The sequence below is a fragment of the Procambarus clarkii genome, chromosome 41, assembly GCF_040958095.1.
Source record: "Procambarus clarkii isolate CNS0578487 chromosome 41, FALCON_Pclarkii_2.0, whole genome shotgun sequence".
In the NCBI taxonomy this organism is placed as follows: domain Eukaryota; kingdom Metazoa; phylum Arthropoda; class Malacostraca; order Decapoda; family Cambaridae; genus Procambarus; species Procambarus clarkii.
The window spans coordinates 4,101,211-4,121,854 of NC_091190.1; the positions used below are offsets into that span (position 1 = coordinate 4,101,211).

General features: G+C 38.7%; 1 protein-coding gene across 1 annotated transcript in view; it reads left to right on the forward strand.

Annotated features, from left to right (window-relative positions):
• The window catches only part of LOC123761189 (uncharacterized), a 306,507-nt gene that overhangs the window by 117,863 nt on the left and 168,000 nt on the right, over positions 1–20,644 (forward strand). Inside the window, exon 2 of the mRNA XM_069339079.1 lies at positions 14,887–15,102. Coding sequence (XP_069195180.1) covers positions 15,021–15,102 — 82 coding nt within the window. The 5' untranslated portion in view covers positions 14,887–15,020. The remainder of the gene's footprint in view (positions 1–14,886; positions 15,103–20,644) is intronic.

The following is a 20,644-nucleotide window of genomic DNA, read 5'->3' on the forward strand; positions in this document are numbered from 1 at the left end:
TTTAATTTATATGAATTTATATAGAATTTATATTTACGTTAATTTATATATTTCGATTGCAATTGGTATGATGTTAAGTGGACTGTATTTCTGCAATATTTCTCACAAATCGATCCCTTCACATTAGGGGGGGTTTATATTTAATTTATATATATATATATACAGCCAATCAAACTACAGTGTTAAACTACATATATTAGTTAATAATATTGAAGGTGCCTTATCTTATTGTATGGTAGGCTGTTACGGCCCTATTGGGTCGCAACTGGGTTCTTTCTCTGATGTTATTAGAGTTTGGGTATCCGGCCCCAAGTTAGTAGTGGCTTTCATGGGGTGTGTTCCGTAACGCAAGTAAATTAAAGGGGAAGGGATACAAAGGCACTAAACTTATATATATTATTACACCACCACCATAAATAAATATATAAACCGTCACACGCGGTTACTATGACTACATTTATGTACAATGACTTCTTCTTCTTCCGAAGACTCAGGATGTTTCACTGTGCTCAAGACGAGTAGCCCTGGCGCTCTTCTTGTGGCCTCACGATGAATCATTAGATTCCCTAGGTGAGTCTACCCTGGCCACAGGTCAACCAAATCACAGTCCCACTGGGTGCACTGTCGTGGAGGCCTTCAACCACAAATCCAGCCTGTAGCTGGCAGGTTCCAATCAGCTCTGTTGCGTAGGCCACTCCACGACCGATACTAGGGTTCGAGCCCTAGGCAGGAGCCTCGTGTGATTCCGCTGATCACTCTCCTCTCGCGACACCCCAGTGGCTAGTCTTCTCCACCAGTCAGCCCCGGGTACGACAATCCCTGGTTCTGCCACGTCACAGGCAGGCTAACACAACAGTGTTCATCCAGGGGGGTGGGGGGGTGACTCACAGCTTCTACAGCAAACATTTGGAGAGACTCTGGCTGCCTCAGGTAGACTGATCCACCGTCCGATTCAGCAGTCCCAGGTCGACTCTGTAATCAGACACGTCATAAGTACTAGGGACACTCTAGGGCACCTCACTTACAGGCTTAGACACAAACGTCCACCTATCCACTCCATAGATGGCGTTGCTGTCTAAGCGTCACCTCACCAGAGGTCAGCAGCGGCTACGTTACGAGCTGAACAAGACGGGAAACCAGCCCCTGTGGCCGGTATATCTCGTCCTTACTAGATGGCGTCGTCCATTAGGAGGGGGTTTCGGGAGCTGACCCACAGATAGCGTGGTCGTCACTGCTCCGTGCTCGGACGCTGGACTCGGGTCCGTAACATAGGCATAGTCCACCAGGTATAACTAGGATATAGACACCAAATTATTATAGCAGCGGCACTGGGAGACTTGTGGATATGTATTTCCACTTCTGAATGAATATATGTAATTTTTAGATCAAACCCTGGAAGCTTCGCCATTACACACATCTGGGCTGGAGGTTTGAGGTGTACTGAGATGGGGGGAGGTATTGGGGATGATCATACTCTCACTCCTATCCACCCCTAGCCAAATCCCCCCCTCCAACCCTCCTCCCCCGCCCTTACCATCAACTAGCACCCCACCCAGACCGATTGTTCTGTTCAAAGCCTTTAGTATTATTTCTGATTATATTTAGAGTAGTGACCCAGTTCACAAACACACCATTAGGTTTGGAGACTTAAAACCTTACATTAACCGAAGGAAGACTGACGGGTCTCCATCGGAATAATCACAGATGGCACCCTATTCCACACATCCTCACCAGAGGATGGAAGACTAATGTCAATTTTCGGCACCCCATCACTCTTACCTCTTGTAACCTTGTAACATAACGTGACCAACATGGTAACATCATTCTTTGCCCAAATATTATTTTAAGAGTAACGAGTGTCGTAAGGTAGTCTTCAATCTTATTATTATAACAAATCATATTTTTTTTTCACACAGCTGCATGGGATACACATAGAAATCACTGGTTACCAACCTACATGCTTTTCTCTCTCTATTCAGATCATTAAATAGTTAGGGGAAAAGTAAACATCAATTCCTTTCTCCTGATGCACCTGTTCACGTATCTTTTTCCCTTCACTTCTTGCATCTGTTTACTTAGCGTTAACAATATTTTCTAATTCATTTAACTTTTAAGAGTAAGTAAACACAGTCAACGTGTCAGTCAAACATGTGCTAGTGAACTGAAGACTATATTAAGTTATGAGGATAGAATAGTTATACCTTTCTCAGATCTCGCAAGGCGAGATCTGAGAAAGGTCAGATCTCCTCCTAAACGAGCTTCAGATCAGATCTCCTCCTGAACGAGCTTCAATTGAAGAAAGGTCATAGGTCTGACCTTCGTTCTACCTCAAACGCATCATTCATTCTCTCTCTCCCTTAGGTGCGCCATGTTCTCCACATACAAATTCCATGCATTGAGCTGGTAGCAAAGTTCACACGTCATTTCCATAACCCTGTAGTCTGTCTTCATTTCTCCTAGCTTCTACCATCATTCAGTAACTCAGTAATGGCAGACAGTCAGGCAGTCAGTCAGTCAAACAGCAACAGTGGACTGTCTATGTCTTTCATCAGTCAATAAGTAGCTAAAAGGCATAAACCCTTATATATATATATATATATATATATATATATATATATATATATATATATATATATATATATATATATATATATATATATATATATGAAGGTGAAAACATGGGGGGATACATAAGGGATAAACATAGGGGCTGCAGAAAGCTTATTGGCCCATACGAGGCATCTCCTATCTAAACACAAAGATTAATCCAGTGTAATTGGCCTGTTATGTTGGACATTGTCTTCTGTGTTGGCATCGATATGGCATCGATATATATTCACACGAGGCATGTTGCTGTGTTGGCATCGATATATATATATATATATATATATATATATATATATATATATATATATATATATATATATATATATATATATATATATATATATATATATATATATATATATATACATATATATATATACATATATATATATATATATATATATATATATATATATATATATATATATATATATATATATATATATATATATATATTTGTTGACCAGACCACACACTAGAAATTGAAGGGACGACGACGTTTCGGTCCGTCCTGGACCATTCTCACAATCGACTTGAGAATGGTCCAGGACGGACCGAAACGTCGTCGTCCCTTCAATTTCTAGTGTGTGGTCTGGTCAACATACTTCAGCCACGTTATTGTGACTCATCGCCTGTATATATATATGTATATATATATATATATATATATATATATATATATATATATATATATATATATATATATATATATAAATATATATAACTAACAAATATATATAACTAATAAATATATACAACTGACGATTTACTATAAAACCAGAAAAACGGCCAGCCTACTCATGAGAAACTCTCCAGACACAAAGCAGAACGCTTTAAAAGAGACCAACGTCGTCTATGCCTTCAAATGCCCACTTGGGGACTGTAAACTCCAAAAAACCAGTATATAGGCAAGACAACAACATCTCTTTCTAGGCGTTTAACGATGCATAAACAACAGGGCTCCATTAAGGAACATATAATCTCTTCCCACAACCAAACCATCGCCAGAGAAATCCTAGTAAACAACACAGAAATCATCGATAGATACAGCGATAGCAGGCGGCTTGACGTTTGCGAGGCACTACACATTAAGAAGTCAACACCAGCAATCAACAGCCAATAAATGCACAACTATATTCTACCCAGCTCAAGACTCCGCTCCAATATAGAAGCATCAAGAAATATGGACCAATAGGCTTTCTACAATCACTTCCATTTCAATACCCATTGTTTCTTGTTCTGTCTTGTGTTGATGAAATTAATACCCTATTAATGCCACCTCACCCCATCCACCTCACTCAAATGTAGATATAAACAAAATCGGGGATGCATAAGTTCTATTCAGTTGTGTATTTGTAAACTAAAGTCTTTGAAAATGTAATAAGTTTTACGAAACGCGCTCGTGTCGCGTCAGACTAGAAATAAAAATGAATTTTGGAGAATTGATTTTTGAATTACCCCCAACAGTGTAAAGAAATGTATGAAAGATTGAGAAAATTCGTGTTAGAATTATTAATCTTACTTTTTTCGGTCATATTTAATAAAATATATATAAATATATAAATATATATATATATATATATATATATATATATATATATATATATATATATATATATATATATATATATATATATATATATATATATATATATATGCGAACAAGCCAGAATGGTCCCCTGGACAATATGCAACTGAAAACTCACACCCCAGAAGTGACTCGAACCCATACTCCCAGAAGCAACGCAACTGGTATGTACAAGACGCCTTAATCCACTTGACCATCACGACCGGACATAATGGCTTGGCTTGTTCGCACATGGCTTGTTCGCATTTGTGTTCCTCACGTGTGCCCCTAAGAATGAGGTGATTTGGTAAAATGCTATGCCCAAGATAACTATCCGAGTGCCGGCGGTGGGGTGGTTCAAATAGCCTCGGCTATCACCTCATTATGTCCGGTCGTGATGGTCAAGTGGATTAAGGCGTCTTGTACATACCAGTTGCGTTGCTTCTGGGAGTATGGGTTCGAGTCACTTCTGGGGTGTGAGTTTTCAGTTATATATATATATATATATATATATATATATATATATATATATATATATATATATATATATACATATATATATACATATATATATATATATATATATATATATATATATATATATATATATATATATATATATATATATATATATATATATATATATATATATATATATATATGTGTGTGTATATCACGAAAATAAACACGTGATTAAGAATGTGACAATGTCAGACCACGGAGGAAAAATGAAACAGGAAATTTCCTTAAGTACTTTCGTATATTAAATACATCTTCAGAAGGTGTATACACCTTCTGAAGATGTATTTAATATACGAAAGTACTTCAGGAAATTTCCTGTTTCATTTTTCTTCCGTGGTCTGACATTGTCATATATATATATATATATATATATTTTGGTAGCAGTCTTTCCTGTAGACATATATTATTAAATATGACCGAAAAAGTAAGATTAATTCTAACACGAATTTTTTCTATCTTTCTTACATTTCTTTTCACTGTTGATGGTAATTCAAAGATCAATTCTCCAAAATTCATTTTTATTTCTAGTCTGACGCGACACTTGAGCGCGTTTCGTAAAACTTATTACATTTTCAAAGACTTTAGTTTACAAACACACAACTGAAACTGAAAAGAGATTTTACACATCTTCGAGGTTTATATCTACATTTGGGTGAGGTGGATGAGGTGAAAAACGAACTTTCAACAACGGGTATTCATTGGGTATTAAATTCCAACACAAGACAGAACACGAAACAATGGGTATTAAATTCAAACACAAGACAAAACACGAAACAATGGGTATTGAATGGAAGTAATTGTAGAAAGCCTATTGGTCCATATTTCTTGATGCTTCTATATTGGGGCGGAGTCTTGAAGTGGGTAGAATATAGTTGTGCATTAATTGGCTGTTGATTGCTGGTATTGACTTCTTGATGTGTAGTGCCTCGCAGACGTCCAGCCGTCTGCTATCGCTGTATCTATCGATGATTTCTATGTTGTTTGCTAGGATTTCTCTGGTGATGGTTTGTTTGTTGGAAGAGATTATATGTTCCTTAATGGAGCCCTGTTGCTTATGCATCGTTAAACGCCTGGAAAGAGATGTTGTTGCCTTGCATATATACTGTTTTTTTGAGACTTACAGTCCCCAAGAGGGCATTTGAAGGCATAGACGACGTTGGTCTCTTTTAAAGCGTTCTGCTTTGTGTCTGGAGAGTTTCTCATGAGTAGGCTGGCCGATTTTCTGGTTTTATAGTAAGTCGTCAGTTGTATCTTCTGATTTTTGTCTGTAGGGATAACGTTTCTACTGACAATATCTTTCAGGACCCTTTCCTCCGTTTTATGGGCTGTGGAAAAGAAGTTCCTGTAAAATAGTCTAATAGGGGGTATAGGTGTTGTGTTAGTTGTCTCTTCAGAGGCTGCATGGCGTTTCACTTTCCTTCTTATGGTCTTCCTTTCAATGGTCTTCCACGAAACCATTGGAGAAGCCGTTGTTGACTAGGACCTGCCTTACCCTACAGAGTTCTTCGTCGACTTGCTTCCATTCTGAGCTGTGGCTGAGGGCACGGTCAACATAAGCGTTAACAACACTCCTCTTGTACCTGTCCGGGCAGTCACTGTTGGCATTCAGGCACATTCTCATGTTTGTTTCCTTAGTGTAGAAACAAAGGATTAATTAAATTAATTAAGAAATTAAACACTTAAGAGTAACATCAGTCCGTCGTAAGTTAGTCCTCAATATTTTTTGTTTGTTTTTAAAAAGTAGAGTTTACACTTTCAAGCTAACTAGGTAGACTAGTTTTAAGGTTCTACATACATTCCAAGCCGAGGCAGACCACGTCAGCAAATGCGTCATTCATTATTGTAAAGTATTTTTTTGCCTGGATGTCTAGGTTAAAGACCCCTTTCTCTCTCCCCCCACCCCCCACCCCCCATAGGTGCGCCATATTCCCCACATACAAATTCAGTCAGTCAGGGAAACAGCAACAGTGGACTGAAGACTCTAATATACTATAGGGATAGCACAACATTTTAGTTTAAATTTCTCAGAACGATTCGATGAAATAGCTTCTACCATTACTCAGTAATTCAGTAAAGGCAGTCAGGCAGTCTGTCAAACAGCAACAGTGGACTGAAGACTCTAATATGCTATCCCATCTTAAATTAAATAAAATTCTACTATCATCAACCCTGTATTTAGTGGCTCAGGCATTCGGTTAACTCTTCAGTAAATGCATACTTAACTTAGAAATCACTGCATGTGAGCTCAATTTCAGTTTAAAGTTTTTCCATCGTAAAATAAAATACTACTATCATCGCCATTGTAGTGGGTGGCTCTGGCATTCAGTTTACAACTCAGTAAGTGTTTACTGAATGTAGAAATCGTTTCATGTGTGCTCATTAGTTTACTTTAAAGTTTCTCTATCTTAAAATATTACTATCATCAACCATGTATTGGATGTCTTAGACATTCAGTTTACAGCACAGTAATTGTTTACTGATCGTGGGAATCACTTCATGCGTGCTCATTTTAGTTTAGTTTGAAGTTTTTCTGTGTTAAATTAAATACTACTCTCATCAACCATGTATTGGGTGGCTCAGGCATTCAGTTTACAACTCGGTAACTGTTTACTGAACATAGATATCCCTTCATGTGAGCTCATTTTTTTAGTTTAAAGTTTCTCGATCATAAAATAAAATACTACTATCAAAAGCTTTGTTTTGGGATGTTCAAGTATTCAATTAACAACTCAGTAAGTGTTTACTGAATGTGAAAATCCCTTCCTGCGAGCTCATTTTTAGTTTAGGGTAAAGTTTTTCCATAGAAAAATAAAATACTATTATCATCAACCCTGTATTGGGTGGCTCAGGCATTCAGTTTACAACTCGGTAACTGTTTACTGAACATATATATCCCTTCATGCAACCCGTTCTCGCAAATTTAATAAGTCAATATTGACTTATTAAATATGTGCATAGGTGACATACTTAACATAATAGTTTCCCTTGAAAAGCTTCATAGAAAACACAGACCTTACCTAACCTACTTAGTATGTTAAGATAAGCATCTTATTGCTTCGTAATTACAATTATTACCTAACCTATACCTATAATAGGTTAAGTAACAATTGTAATTACGAAGCTATAAGATGCTTATTTTAACATACTAAGTAGGTTAGGTAAGGTCGGTGTTTTCTATGAAGCTTTTCAAGGGAAACTATTATGTTTAGTATGTCACCTATGCACGCAACTAATAAGTCAATATTGACTTATTAAATTTGCAAGAACGGGTTGCTTCATGTGAGGTCATTTTTTTAGTTTAAAGTTTCTCCGTCGTAAAATAAAATACTACTATCACAAACCTTGTATTTGGTGGTTCAGGCATTCAGTTTACAACTCAGTAAGTGTTTATTGATCGTGGAAATTGTTACATGTGTGGTCATTTAGTTTAGTTTAGTTTAAAGTTTCCCCATCTTAAAATATTATCATCATCATCAACCATGTATTGGGTGCCTTAGACATTCAGTTTACAACTCAGTAAGTGTTTACTGAAGGTGGGAATCACTTCGTGTGTGCTCATTTTAGTTTAATCTTGGAACACAATGTAACGTAACATGGAAATCATCTTTCTGCTGTCCAAAAATAACTTTTAAAATGTAAAGTATGACTTAGACCATCTCCATTACATCCCACACCCAATAAATATCACTGCATGTCTGTTTTAGTCCTTGTAACACCAGGTAACGGTATGTGTAAATCGGCTTTCTGCTGTCCAAAATATCCTTTTGAAATGTGAAGAAAGACTTAGTCCATCTCGATTATATCTCTTACCATACAAATATTACTGTGTGTCAGTTTTAGTCCTTGTAACACCAGGTAACATAACGTGGAAATCAGCTTTCTGCTGTCTAAAATTAACTTTTAAAATGTAAAGTATATCTTAGACCTTTTCCATTACATCTCATACCATATAAATATTACTGTGTGTCTTTTTTAGTCCTTGTAACACAAGGTAACATAACGTTGAAATCGTTTTTCTGCAGGCCATAATAACTTTTTAAAATGTAAAGTATGGTTTAGACCATCTCCTTTTCATATCCTTCCATATAAATATTACTGCATGTCTATTTTAGACCTTGAAAAACAAAGTTTGTTTGTCTGTTCCGAGGCTCATTATCTCAAAAGGTGGTTTACACATTTCAGTGTTATTTGTTAACGATAAGACAATTGTGCATTTCAAAGGATTCATTATAAATTGAGAATTGATCATTTGAAGTCCTAATTTTCTATGTTGATAGGTATTTTTGGGAAACGATTTCACCAACATTTGTTAACTCAAAGTGATGATTCTATCATTCACAAGAATCCGATGCGGTTTTTCTCTTTATTCTCCCATCTCCACTCCAAACCCAGTCCGGAGGTCCGAGCCAGGACCTTGGGTCCTGGCTGGTTTGTATATGATTAGATAATAATAAAGAGAAAAACACATCGGATTCTTGTGAATGAGAGAATCTTCACTTTGAGTTAACATATGTCGGTGAAATAGTTTCCCAAAAATATCCATCAACATAGAAAATTAGCCTTCAAATGATCAATCCCTCATCTATGTAAATAAAAATGGAAATATTCGTTAGTTCAAAATTGCTAATCTCCGAAAGTTCTTCATCGATTGCTTTGAAATTTTCACACAACGTTCCGTAGGCATCCGAACAGGTTTTCATATATATACTATATAGATGTCACGTCTGTGATGGTAAAAAAAAACATGTTTTTTTCTGGAAAACTGTGTTTTCATGTGTTTTTCATGTGAGAGAAATATTCGAAACCTCCTTACCAATTGCTTTGAAATTTTGACACAACGTTGTATTCAAATAGGCGCGTCTTTTTGTATACCTACTATATAGACGCCATATCTGTGACAGGTAAAAACATGCGTTTTTCGAAAAACAGAGCAATCTATTGCACATAATGGCAACATGCACGCTATTTTAAATATGCCACAAATTCTATTGCAATGTTTCTGATTGCATTGATAAATTTTATTTTCATAGATTTCGATATATTTTATTTTTTAGTGAATTATTTTGTGTGACATTGTTTTGGAATTGAGCTGTGTTGTTTACCATACCGTTCATTTCGTAATTATAAGTTTAGATGCCACACCTGTGACAGGTAAAACTATGCTTTTCTTGAAAAACATTCCCATCTGTTGCATGTAAGAGCAACACACATGTTATATTTTGATATGTTACAATTCCATTTCAATGTATCTGACTGCATTGATAAATTGGATTTTCATAGATTTTGATTTATTTTCATGTTGATTTAATTATTTTATGTGAATTGTATTGGAATTGAGCTGTGTTCTTTATCAGACCGTTCATTTCATGAGTATAGTTTATTTATATTTTTTTTCATATTTTCAATTAATTTTTTAACTTTTTCTTATATTTCAGTGATTTGAACATCAGATCACTTGATGTTCCCAATTTTCTGATGGGACCATCAGACCATTTGGGAAGGCATCGGATGAGGGAGTGGGGAATGGTGGGGATTACAAGGGGAAGGAAGTGAGAGATGGTGCGGAGGACGATTAGACAAGGGAGGGGGTAATGGTGGGGAAGGACGAGGAGACAGAGGAGTTTAAGATAGTGGGGACAAGGAGATGGAGAATGGTGGGGAAGACAAGGGGACGGTGGAGTGGGAAATGATTGGGAAGACGAGGAGACGGGTGAGAGGGGAATGGTGGGGAAGGCTGGGGGGGACACGGAAGGTTGCTGTGGCTCAGCAACGCACATGCGTTGCTAAGCAACTGCAATGCGTGGCCGGGTACTGCTAGTTTATAATGAATCCTTTGAAATGCACAATTGTCTTATCTTTAACAAATAACGCTGAAATGTGTAAACCACCTTTTGAGAAAATGCGCCTCGAAACAGACAAACAAACATTGTTTTACAAGTTCTAAAACAGACGTACAGTAATATGTGGCTCCTGTACACATCCATGTGCCATGTGGGGACACTTCTCAGGTCTATGTGGCGGTATGTGGTCCTGCCCCTTACCACTCTGGAAGGTAACGGAGGGGAGCTTTTTCCCTCGTTTATTGTGGACTGAGGAAATGTGAAGCGTGTGGAATTGTCAAGTGATTGATGATGACTGTCACCTGCATGGGAGGGGGGTGAGGGGAGGGGATGAGTATGCGACAAATGACCCTACCTCCTTAACGCGAACACTGTCCACTCATGGGCGAGGCGTCAGAGACCACACATGGATGAGGAGGTACAAAGCTCCTAGTACAGTTCACGGCTCCTATGTGGTTTGCTGGTATGTGGTGGCGAGAACCTCATGTCTGTGTCCGCATGTGGCCCTGTGGTCATGTGGTGGTGCTGAGTATGTACCGCTCTGGAAGCAAGCAAGCAAGCAGGATGTGGGAGTGAGGGGAGAGACCCACACACATTGTTTACAGAAAAAAACTATTTACAGCTCATTGACACACTCCATTTGCTGCTGAGACGTTCTACCGTGAACACAGGCCTGTCTGACGTGAAAACTAATCGCCGACATTAAACATCAACGACACGAACAGAATTGGGTGAGAAAGTTATAGGTTTTTTCTACATAAACCAGCCAGTGTTTTAAAAAAAAAAGAATGAGACCCCACTATCAAATAAAGCTACCACCTGCTTCCCTCCCTTTCCCTCTCCCGCTATCCTCTCCTTCACATGCCCTACCCCTAACCACCCATCTTAAGAGCCCGGTCTCCTACCCTGTCAGGGGTAGGGGGCTCTCCCTCCTCCACGTATCCTACATACAGTTATTTAACTATACATATATATTTATATATATATATATATATATATATATATATATATATATATATATATATATATATATATATACATATACATATATATATATATATATATATATATATATATATATATATATATATATATATATATATATATATATATATATATATTTATATATATATATATATATATATATATATATATATATATATATATATATATATATATATATATATATATATATATGTCATACCTAGTAGCCAGAATGCACTTCTTGGCCTACTATGCAAGGCCCCATTTGCCTAATAAGCCAAGTTTTCCTGAAATAATATAATTTCTCTATTTTTTTTCCTATGAAATGATAAAGCTACCAATTTCATTATGTATGAGGTCAATTTTTTTTTATTGGAGTTAAAATTAACGTAGATATATGACCGAACCTAACCTAACCTATCTTTATAGGTTAGGTTAGGTTAGGTTAGGTAGCTGAAAAAGTTAGGTTAGGTAGTCGAAAAACAATTAATTCATGAAAACTTGGCTTATTAGGGAAATCAGGCCTTGCATAGTAGGCTGAGAAGTGCGTTCTGGCTACTAGGTACGACATATATAACATATATATATATATATATATATATATATATATATATATATATATATATATATATATATATATATATATATATATATATATATATATATATATATATATATATATATATATATGTCGTACCTAGTAGCCAGAACGCACTTCTCAGCCTACTATATACTCATACATATTCATTTACTACTTTTGCTCACCTGTTCACCACACCTGTTCCTATATTTACTCTACATGACCCACATAGCCCCTCATGCCGCTGCCTCAGTCCAACATGATTCTACCAAGTGACTAGCGCCGCGCGGACGGACGGCACGCGCGCACAGCCCGGGCAACCCTCAGAACCCTTTGTGACTAGACACCTGTGCACCACCTGAACAAGGGGGGCCTAATTGGCTCACCTACTCAGGTGGTGCATGCGGTTCTAGTCACATATTTCCCTACTGTCTTGTACATTGTGCAGGGTTGACAAGTCTTGTACTGTATGGAGCATTGACATGTCTTGTATTGTGTGGAGGGTTGACAAGTCTTGCACTGTGTGGAGGGTTGACGAGTCTTGTATTGTGTGGAGAGTTGACGAGTCTTGTACTGTGTGGAGGGTTGATGTGTCTTCTGCTGTGTGGAGGGTTGACAAGTCTTTTTCTGTGTGGAGGGTTGACGAGTCTTGCACTGTGTGGAGGTTTGACGAGTCTTGTATTGTGTGTAGAGTTGATGAGTCTAGTACTGTGTGGAGGTTTGATGTGTCTTGTACTGTGTGGAGGGTTGACGATTCTTGTACTGTGTGGAGGGTTGACGATTCTTGTACTGTGTGGAGGGTTGACGAGTCTGGTTCTGTGTGGAGGGTTGACGAGTCTAGTAATGTGTGGATGGTTGATAAGTCTTGTACTGAGTGCAGCGTTGACTTGTCTTGTATCGTGTGGAGGGTTGACGTGCCTACTATTGTGTGGTGGTTGACGAGCTTGTATTGTGTGGAGGAATGCTGAATCTTGAATTGTGTGGAGGGATGACGAGTCTTGTACTGTGTGGAGGGTTGACGAGTTTTGTATTATGTTAAGGTTTGATGAGTTTTGTATTGTGTTGAGGTTTGAGGAGTTTTGTATTGGACGGAGGGTTGTCGGAAAACCCGACACAAAATGCTAATATTCAATACAATAGGCAGATAATATTGATGCTGGATTATATTAGCAATTTAACTCGTAACAGAAGATGCACAGTGGAAATTTCCTCAATAGAAAATTTGATATCATTGCCACACGTCGCTAATAATTTCACCAGCTAATTCTGTTGGGAATTATTCTTAATACTTGTGTGGAGGGTTGATGTCTCTTCTACTGTGTGGAGGGTTGGCGAGTCGTGTTCTGTGTGGAGGGTTGACGAGTTTTGCACTGTGTGGACGGTTGACGAATCTTGTATTGTGAGAAGAGTTGACGAGTCTTGTACTGTGTGGAGGGTTGACGAGTCTTGTTCTGTGTGGGGGGTTGACGTGTCTTGTACTGTGTGGAGGGTTGACAAGTCTTGTACTTAGTGGAGGGTTGATGAGTTTTGTATTGTGTTGAGGGTTGTTGGAAAACCCGACACCATATACAAATATTCAATACAATAGGCAGATAATATTGCTGCTGGATTATATTAGTAATTTAACTCTTAATAGAAGATGCACAGTGGAAACTTCCTCAATAGAAATTTGATATCATTGCCACACGTTGCTATGAATTTCACCAGCTAATTCTGTTGGTAATTATTCTTAATACCTTGGTCTTGAGACTAAATGTAGGTCCACTCTCCACATAGATAAAACACATCGGTAGAACAAGGGATGCGGTCAGTGGGATGGAGGACTCAGTAGTCAGCATTTAAACATCAACCGTCGCTGGGGCAAATTTAGCTCATATAATTTTCTCTTGGGCAAAAGTGTTAGGAAGGGTAAAGTACTTCTATAATCAACACACATTGTCTACAGAAAGGGCGGTGTTCTTTACAAAATTCGTTTATTAGCTGTTTCATTCCTGATCAGAAATGTTATAGGTAGTTATAGAGTAAGCCGGTTAGAATGCTAGACAGCGACCAAACCATGGTGAGCAATATTCCCTCTCTTTATTTAAATTACCAATATTTCCTCTGATATAGCTGTTATATATAGGATTCCTGGTATTATTTGTGAGTGCCCTTTGACATGTGTAATTGAAGACGAAGCAAAATATAGTTACCTGGGACAATCAGTACATGAGTTGAGACCAGTCACCCACGAGAAGTTATCGACTGGCGTGTTCATCCTTGTTCATAATTGGTTGACTAGTCCCATTACCATACAGATAAAGATAAGCTGTAGTTAATTTAAGTTACCTATGTAGTCTAATACTGTAGTGAAAGTCTACTAATCTATAATTTTTTAATGGAAGATTATATATGTAAACAATTTAATAAACCCCCCTAGAATGTGTAAGGAAATTGAATTGAGGGGAATTTTAAGAAATACAGTCCACTTTAAACAGCAAACAGTTTGCTATCAATAATATATAAATTACCGTAAAATATGGATTACTATTTAAATTATTATAAATTAAGTTAATATAAATCTCACAGGTCAATTCCCCACAAGGGTTGATGAATCTTGTACTGTGTGGAAGGTTGACGTGTCTTGTATTGTGTGGAGGGTTGACGAGTCGATTTCGAATCGACTGTCGAAAATAATTGTTTCAGATCAGTCTTTTGACCCGTTCAGATCAAACTTTGACAAGTAAATCTTTTTTACTACAATTTTCATGAGTGATATATTTGTCAACTTACATTTGTGTTCCCAGACATCTTAGTATGGTTGGAATTGCGATTATGAGGTAGAAAGGACTTGGGACAAGGAGCACTTGGAGCAGAGAGAACCTGAGGCAAGGAGTACCTGAAGCAGAGAGGAGCTGAGGCAACGAGAACCTAAGGCAGGATGTTGACCAACAGACAGTTAGTGTTGGTTCTCCAGCTGCTGCTGGCCGCCGCCTATCCTGCAGCTCCCGCCACTTTTATAGGTACGGTCACTGGTGAAATTGTGTGTTTTTTGCTACAATATATGTGCCTGTAGAACTTATTTAATTTTCTACAGCCTTTCTAATGATGCATTATTTTGAATATGATTTGATTGGCAGAAGAAAAAATATCTAAAATGTTGTTTCTTGTTGATTTTCTGCTTTATATTATCATGTTTTTTGCCATTCATTGCACGTTTCAGTATCACACACCATCTTGCAATCAGTCTGTGTAAAGCTAAACTTCTTTTCACTCATGTTAAATACATCTTTGTTCGTTGTTGGGGAATGTAAACTTTATAGTGTGAATACAAGTTCCTCCGGACGTCTACCCCTAATGCGCGACGCTTTAACGTGTCGAGGGCAGCTTGAGGTATTCGATGATCAGGATGGCACTTGAAGGGGGCCTTCGAAGCTCCTTTTCTACTCAATTCGATTTTTTTTTCAATTCGAAAGAATTGAAATCGTACAAGTGGAAGCCAACCCCATATGTTGTTGGGAATGGAGACTTGCAATTTTCAGTTCTCCTTCATCTCAGAGGTTGAGTCTCCCCTGGAAGCTGCAATTTCTAGAAAGTAAGATGCCTCTGGTGTTGGGCTGTAGTTAAACAAGAGGTTCAATGCGGCCCGGCTGAACCTTTAGAGCTGGACTAGAGTCAAGAAGGCAATGAAGAGTTGGCACACGTCCTTGGTGTGTCGTCGACTCCTCGATCAATGTTTCTGTATACTATCCCCTCTATTCCTGGGATTCATGTTTGACATCTGACCCCATGAATCCCCCTTTGCTGCGCTCAGCGATGGGTAGGAATGCAAATGGAGATCTTATTAATTTTAGTACGACAGTGGCTAACTCTTATGCATCGCACAAGCTGCAGGTAGCGACCAGGCATTGGAGTCAACTCCTTTTGGAAGTCCTCCTCATCACCTTCTCCTGAAGGAGCTCACTCGTGATCTGCCGTGCTGGACAGATGCCTTTACTCACGTTCCTGACCTACCACTATGGACACTCTTTGATCAGCTTACAGCCCAACGTCTGCATATTGACGTTCTAAAGTCTGCTGACCATCTTTTCGATAATTTCATCCCCACTACCATTTACGTGGTAGTGGCATCCCAAGAGTTTCAAAGTGTCACTACTCCTTACATGGCAAGACATGCAACGCTGCATGCAACAACGGAACTAAATATGTCTGTTAATCATTAGAAGATGCTGTAACATCTTCCTAATTATTAACTCTTTTGGAAATAAAAGTAATGCGCTTTGACACAATATGTTTGTGCTCTCCACGAGAATCAAATACTTGTTTCCGATCATTTGAAAAACACTGCTGTTACAGAGTATGTGATGGTGATGATGTACTCACCTAGTTGTACTCACCTACTTGTGCTTGCGGGGGTTGAGCTCTGGCTCTTTGGTCCCGCCTCTCAACCGTCAATCAACAGGTGTACAGGTTCCTGAGCCTATTGGGCTCTATTATATCTACACTTGAAACTGTGTATGGAGTCAGCCTCCACCACATCACTTCCTAATGCATTCCATTTGTCAACCACTTTAACACTAAAAAAGTTCTTTCTAATATCTCTGTGGCTCATGTGGGCACTCAGTTTCCATTTGTCTCCCTAGTGCGTGTGCCCCTTGTGTTAAATAACCTGTCTCTATCTACCCTGTCGATTCCCTTGAGAATCTTGAATGTGGTGATCATGTCCCCCCTAACTCTTCTGTCTTCCAACGAAGTGAGGTTTAATTCCCGTAGTCTCTCCTCGTAGCTCATACCTCTCAGCTCGGGTACTATTCTGGTGGCAAACCTTTGAACCTTTTCCAGTTTAGTCTTATGCTTGACTAGATATGGACTCCATGCTGGAACCGCATACTCCAGGATTTGTCTGACATATGTGGTATATAATGTTCTGAAAGATTCCTTACACAAGTTTCTAAAGGCCGTTCTTATGTTAGCCAACCTGGCATATGCCACTGATGTTATCCTCTTGATATGAGCTTCAGGGGACAGATCTGGCGTGATATCAACCCCCAGGTCTTTCTCTCTGGTGATGGTGATGATGTGATGGAGATGAACAGTGTCAACACACAGGCGGGAATACAACCATCTACCCTAAAGACCTAACGATAATAATGTATATCAGGAAGAGGTTGGTTGACTTGCTTTACTATACACACTTATAAAGCTGCGGCGACAATTACCACAAATGTGAAGATGAATTGGAATTATCATTACCTGCAGGTGGAGGCAGGGATCTTTAGCAATGTTAGGACTATAGCACGATTAGAATATAGAACTATAGCTATATTATAATATATAACTATAACTATTTTAGAATATAGAACTGTAACTATATTAGAATTTAGAACATGAATTATATTAGAATATAGAACTATAACTACATTAGAATATAGAACTATATTCTAATATAGAACTATAACTATATTAGAATATAGGAACTATAACTATTTTAGAATATAAGAACAATAACTATATTAGAATATATCATAACTATGAGAATATCAAAGGTACTCCGTCATTCATAATGACACATTCTCCAGGGTTCCCCGTGATCTACCTTCCTCCATATTACAAACATTACTTTCGACAGTTTAGCCGCCTCAGGTGTGGGGGCCTCGAACCCCCGAACCCTCGTGGGGTGTGGGATATTTGGGGCTTGAGTCTGATTATTTAAATATTAATGTAGTAAATTAAATTACGAAGGACCACCCGCTTTTATAGTAAAGAGGGAAACTGAGAATTTCTGATCATTAGATAATTCCTAGATGAACCAGTAACTATGGATGAAATACTAGAGAATATGATCATAGAAATAATTAATAGGCTGTATAATTAAATGAATCAAACCCTCAAACACCTACATTGGGGGGGTTATTACTGGAGGTAAGTACGTCCAGGAATTAGTGTGGTTCGTTCACTAATTCAATTAATAATAATCTAATCCTATAAATTATAGTGAAACTGATATCATTACCATGAATGGGAACATAGATTATAAGTATAGTAATGAGAGTTACAGTAAACACATGTTAATCCTGAGGAATTATGCATATAAAGAATTGCAATAGATTCATGAATGAATATAAAAATCTTAGCTTAATGATGATTCCTTTAGACAAGCCACGGCGTTTCCTCTAATTCTCTGGACTCGGTCAGCTGACAAATGGGACGGATTAACATGGGAGAAGGCGGCAGGGAGAATTCTTCTCACGTGCTGCAAGACAAATATTTACAGTAGCAACTAATTTAACTACTGAATCTCTATATTCAAGAAATTGAGAGTTACAGGTGACAAAAATTAATCACCTGTTATTAGATGTTATCGTGCGTCATAACGGTCAATCACCCAGCTACTACAAAACTCTTTACCAGATGCATCACATAAAGGGAATATACTTAGCTGAAAGGGCACTGTATAAGTTTTAAGATTGCCGTAATTCGCGTCCCCAGGCTCCGGCTAAGCCTATCCTGGATAGTGGCGCGCTTCACTGGCTGGTCACGTGTCGTCAAGAACCAGGTTAAAAGGTTCCTTATCTGACACCAGCACCAGCTGAAGATATTATCTGCAAGGTTATTCACGCCTCACAGTGGCGACTTTCATCTGAGGATGGATAACGTCTGCCCTAGTGGCTGGGCAATGGCGTCTCCTTGTGAGTACGGTATGCGCAGGTCTGCCTCAGAGGGGCTCTCCACGTGTACTGAGTTGATCCTCCTCAACCCACGCCGCGTCCCGCGTTCATAAAACAAAGTATTGTCACGAACATTAATATTTCTCGCATTTACGCTTGAGACGTTGAAGACTGGACGGGTTTATTATTTAGAGGAGGAAATTATTATTATTTACCAATTTAAGAATAGTAAATATATAAGGGAGAGGAGTTAATGTCTCCCCATGGCATTCACTGGTGACGTTAACTTTTATTACGAGATAATCGCTATGACTCCAACGCTCTATTCGGCTTTTAGTTGGAGGTCAATTCATCTGCAATTAGTTATCATACAGAATGCCTTAGTTATAGAGAATCGAATTTAATTCTCACATACATTGGATATAATGTGTTTATTGTAAGGAAATCTGACGCAATACTGGCGTCAGGTGACGTGAGAATTCTAGCCTACTGCACAGATGAAATTATTAGTACATGAGAATTCTACGTGTTGTTAATTTTACTTACTACAATAATTAGTAAAGTTAGTAATAAGTAATGAGAATACAACAGTGTTGAATTCGGTGTTGGAAATATCCAACATGGGGGCTCAAATGTTAGGTCATGGAATATGTTTCCACAACAGTTCAACATGGGCTACAAATTTGTTCGTGTGGCTTCAGTTTGCACATATGAGGCTCTCCTGCCTTGTCTGAGCCGACCCCAGCCACTCTGAAGTCTACCTGACCAATTCAGTATTCAATTGAGGCAGTAGCCACCCTGGTTTTATTAGGTCTAGTGACCTTACAAAATGGCACGATTCTTCTTACAATTTAAGCACAAGGACAACATTCCCTTCCCCGAGGCCAAACTCCAAATAAAATGGTGGGGTCTGCTATCAATACTCTTATCTTGAGATGATTTTGGGGCTTAGCATCCCCGCGGCCCGGTCCTCGACCAGGCCTCCTTTTGGTTACACACCCCCAGGAAGCAGCCCATAGCCGCTGTCTAACTCCCAGGTACCTGTTTACTGCTAGGTAACAGGGGCATCAGGTTGAAATAAACTTTTTGCCCATTTGTCTCCGCCTCCACTGGGAATCGAACCCGGAACCTCAGGACTACGAATCCGAAGCGCTGTTCACTCAGCTGTCTCAGATCTTGCTCACTTTTCTCATACAACTTCCTCGGGCGTCTCTTGAATTCCACTTCAGAACCGTTTGGATGTTTTCAATACAAGGATCTCAACGAAAGCAACTGCTGCTGCTCTGCAGTCATCTACAGCAGGAGTAGTCTTCTTGATCACCATCCGAACATCTCTACCTCTCTCATGCCACCCTGGCCACATCCTCCTACATGAACTCTTTTCCTATGTGTCTCACTTCCCTCTTCCCTACGTGTCTCAGTTCCCACTTCCCATGTGTCTAAGTTCACTGTTCCTATGTTTCTCAGCAACTCCATTGTCGGTAGAAGTCTTATGGAACACCATACACATATCCACGTCTCTTCCTCCTCTTGGCCCTATGATCACTCACACGATCACAGCTAATGTCCCCCCCCCCCCATCCCAGCTCATGTTCTCCCCGTCACAGCTTATGTTCCGCCCATCCCAGTTCATGTCCCGTCCATCCCAGCTCCTGTTCCCCCATCACAGCTCGTATTCTACCCATCACAGTTCATGTTCTCTCCTTTAACTTTACGTGTCTTTGTGCAATGTTACACTTTTCACTTCACTTCTTGTAGCTTCCGTTTTGACGTTAAAAACATTTAACTCTTTTACAATCTTAACTACCATTCAATGCGATATACCCCTCTTAGTTCTTAGGCTCTTATTGAGAAGAGGCAAAATCTACTTTCTCACTGCTCTCACAAGAGAAGCAAA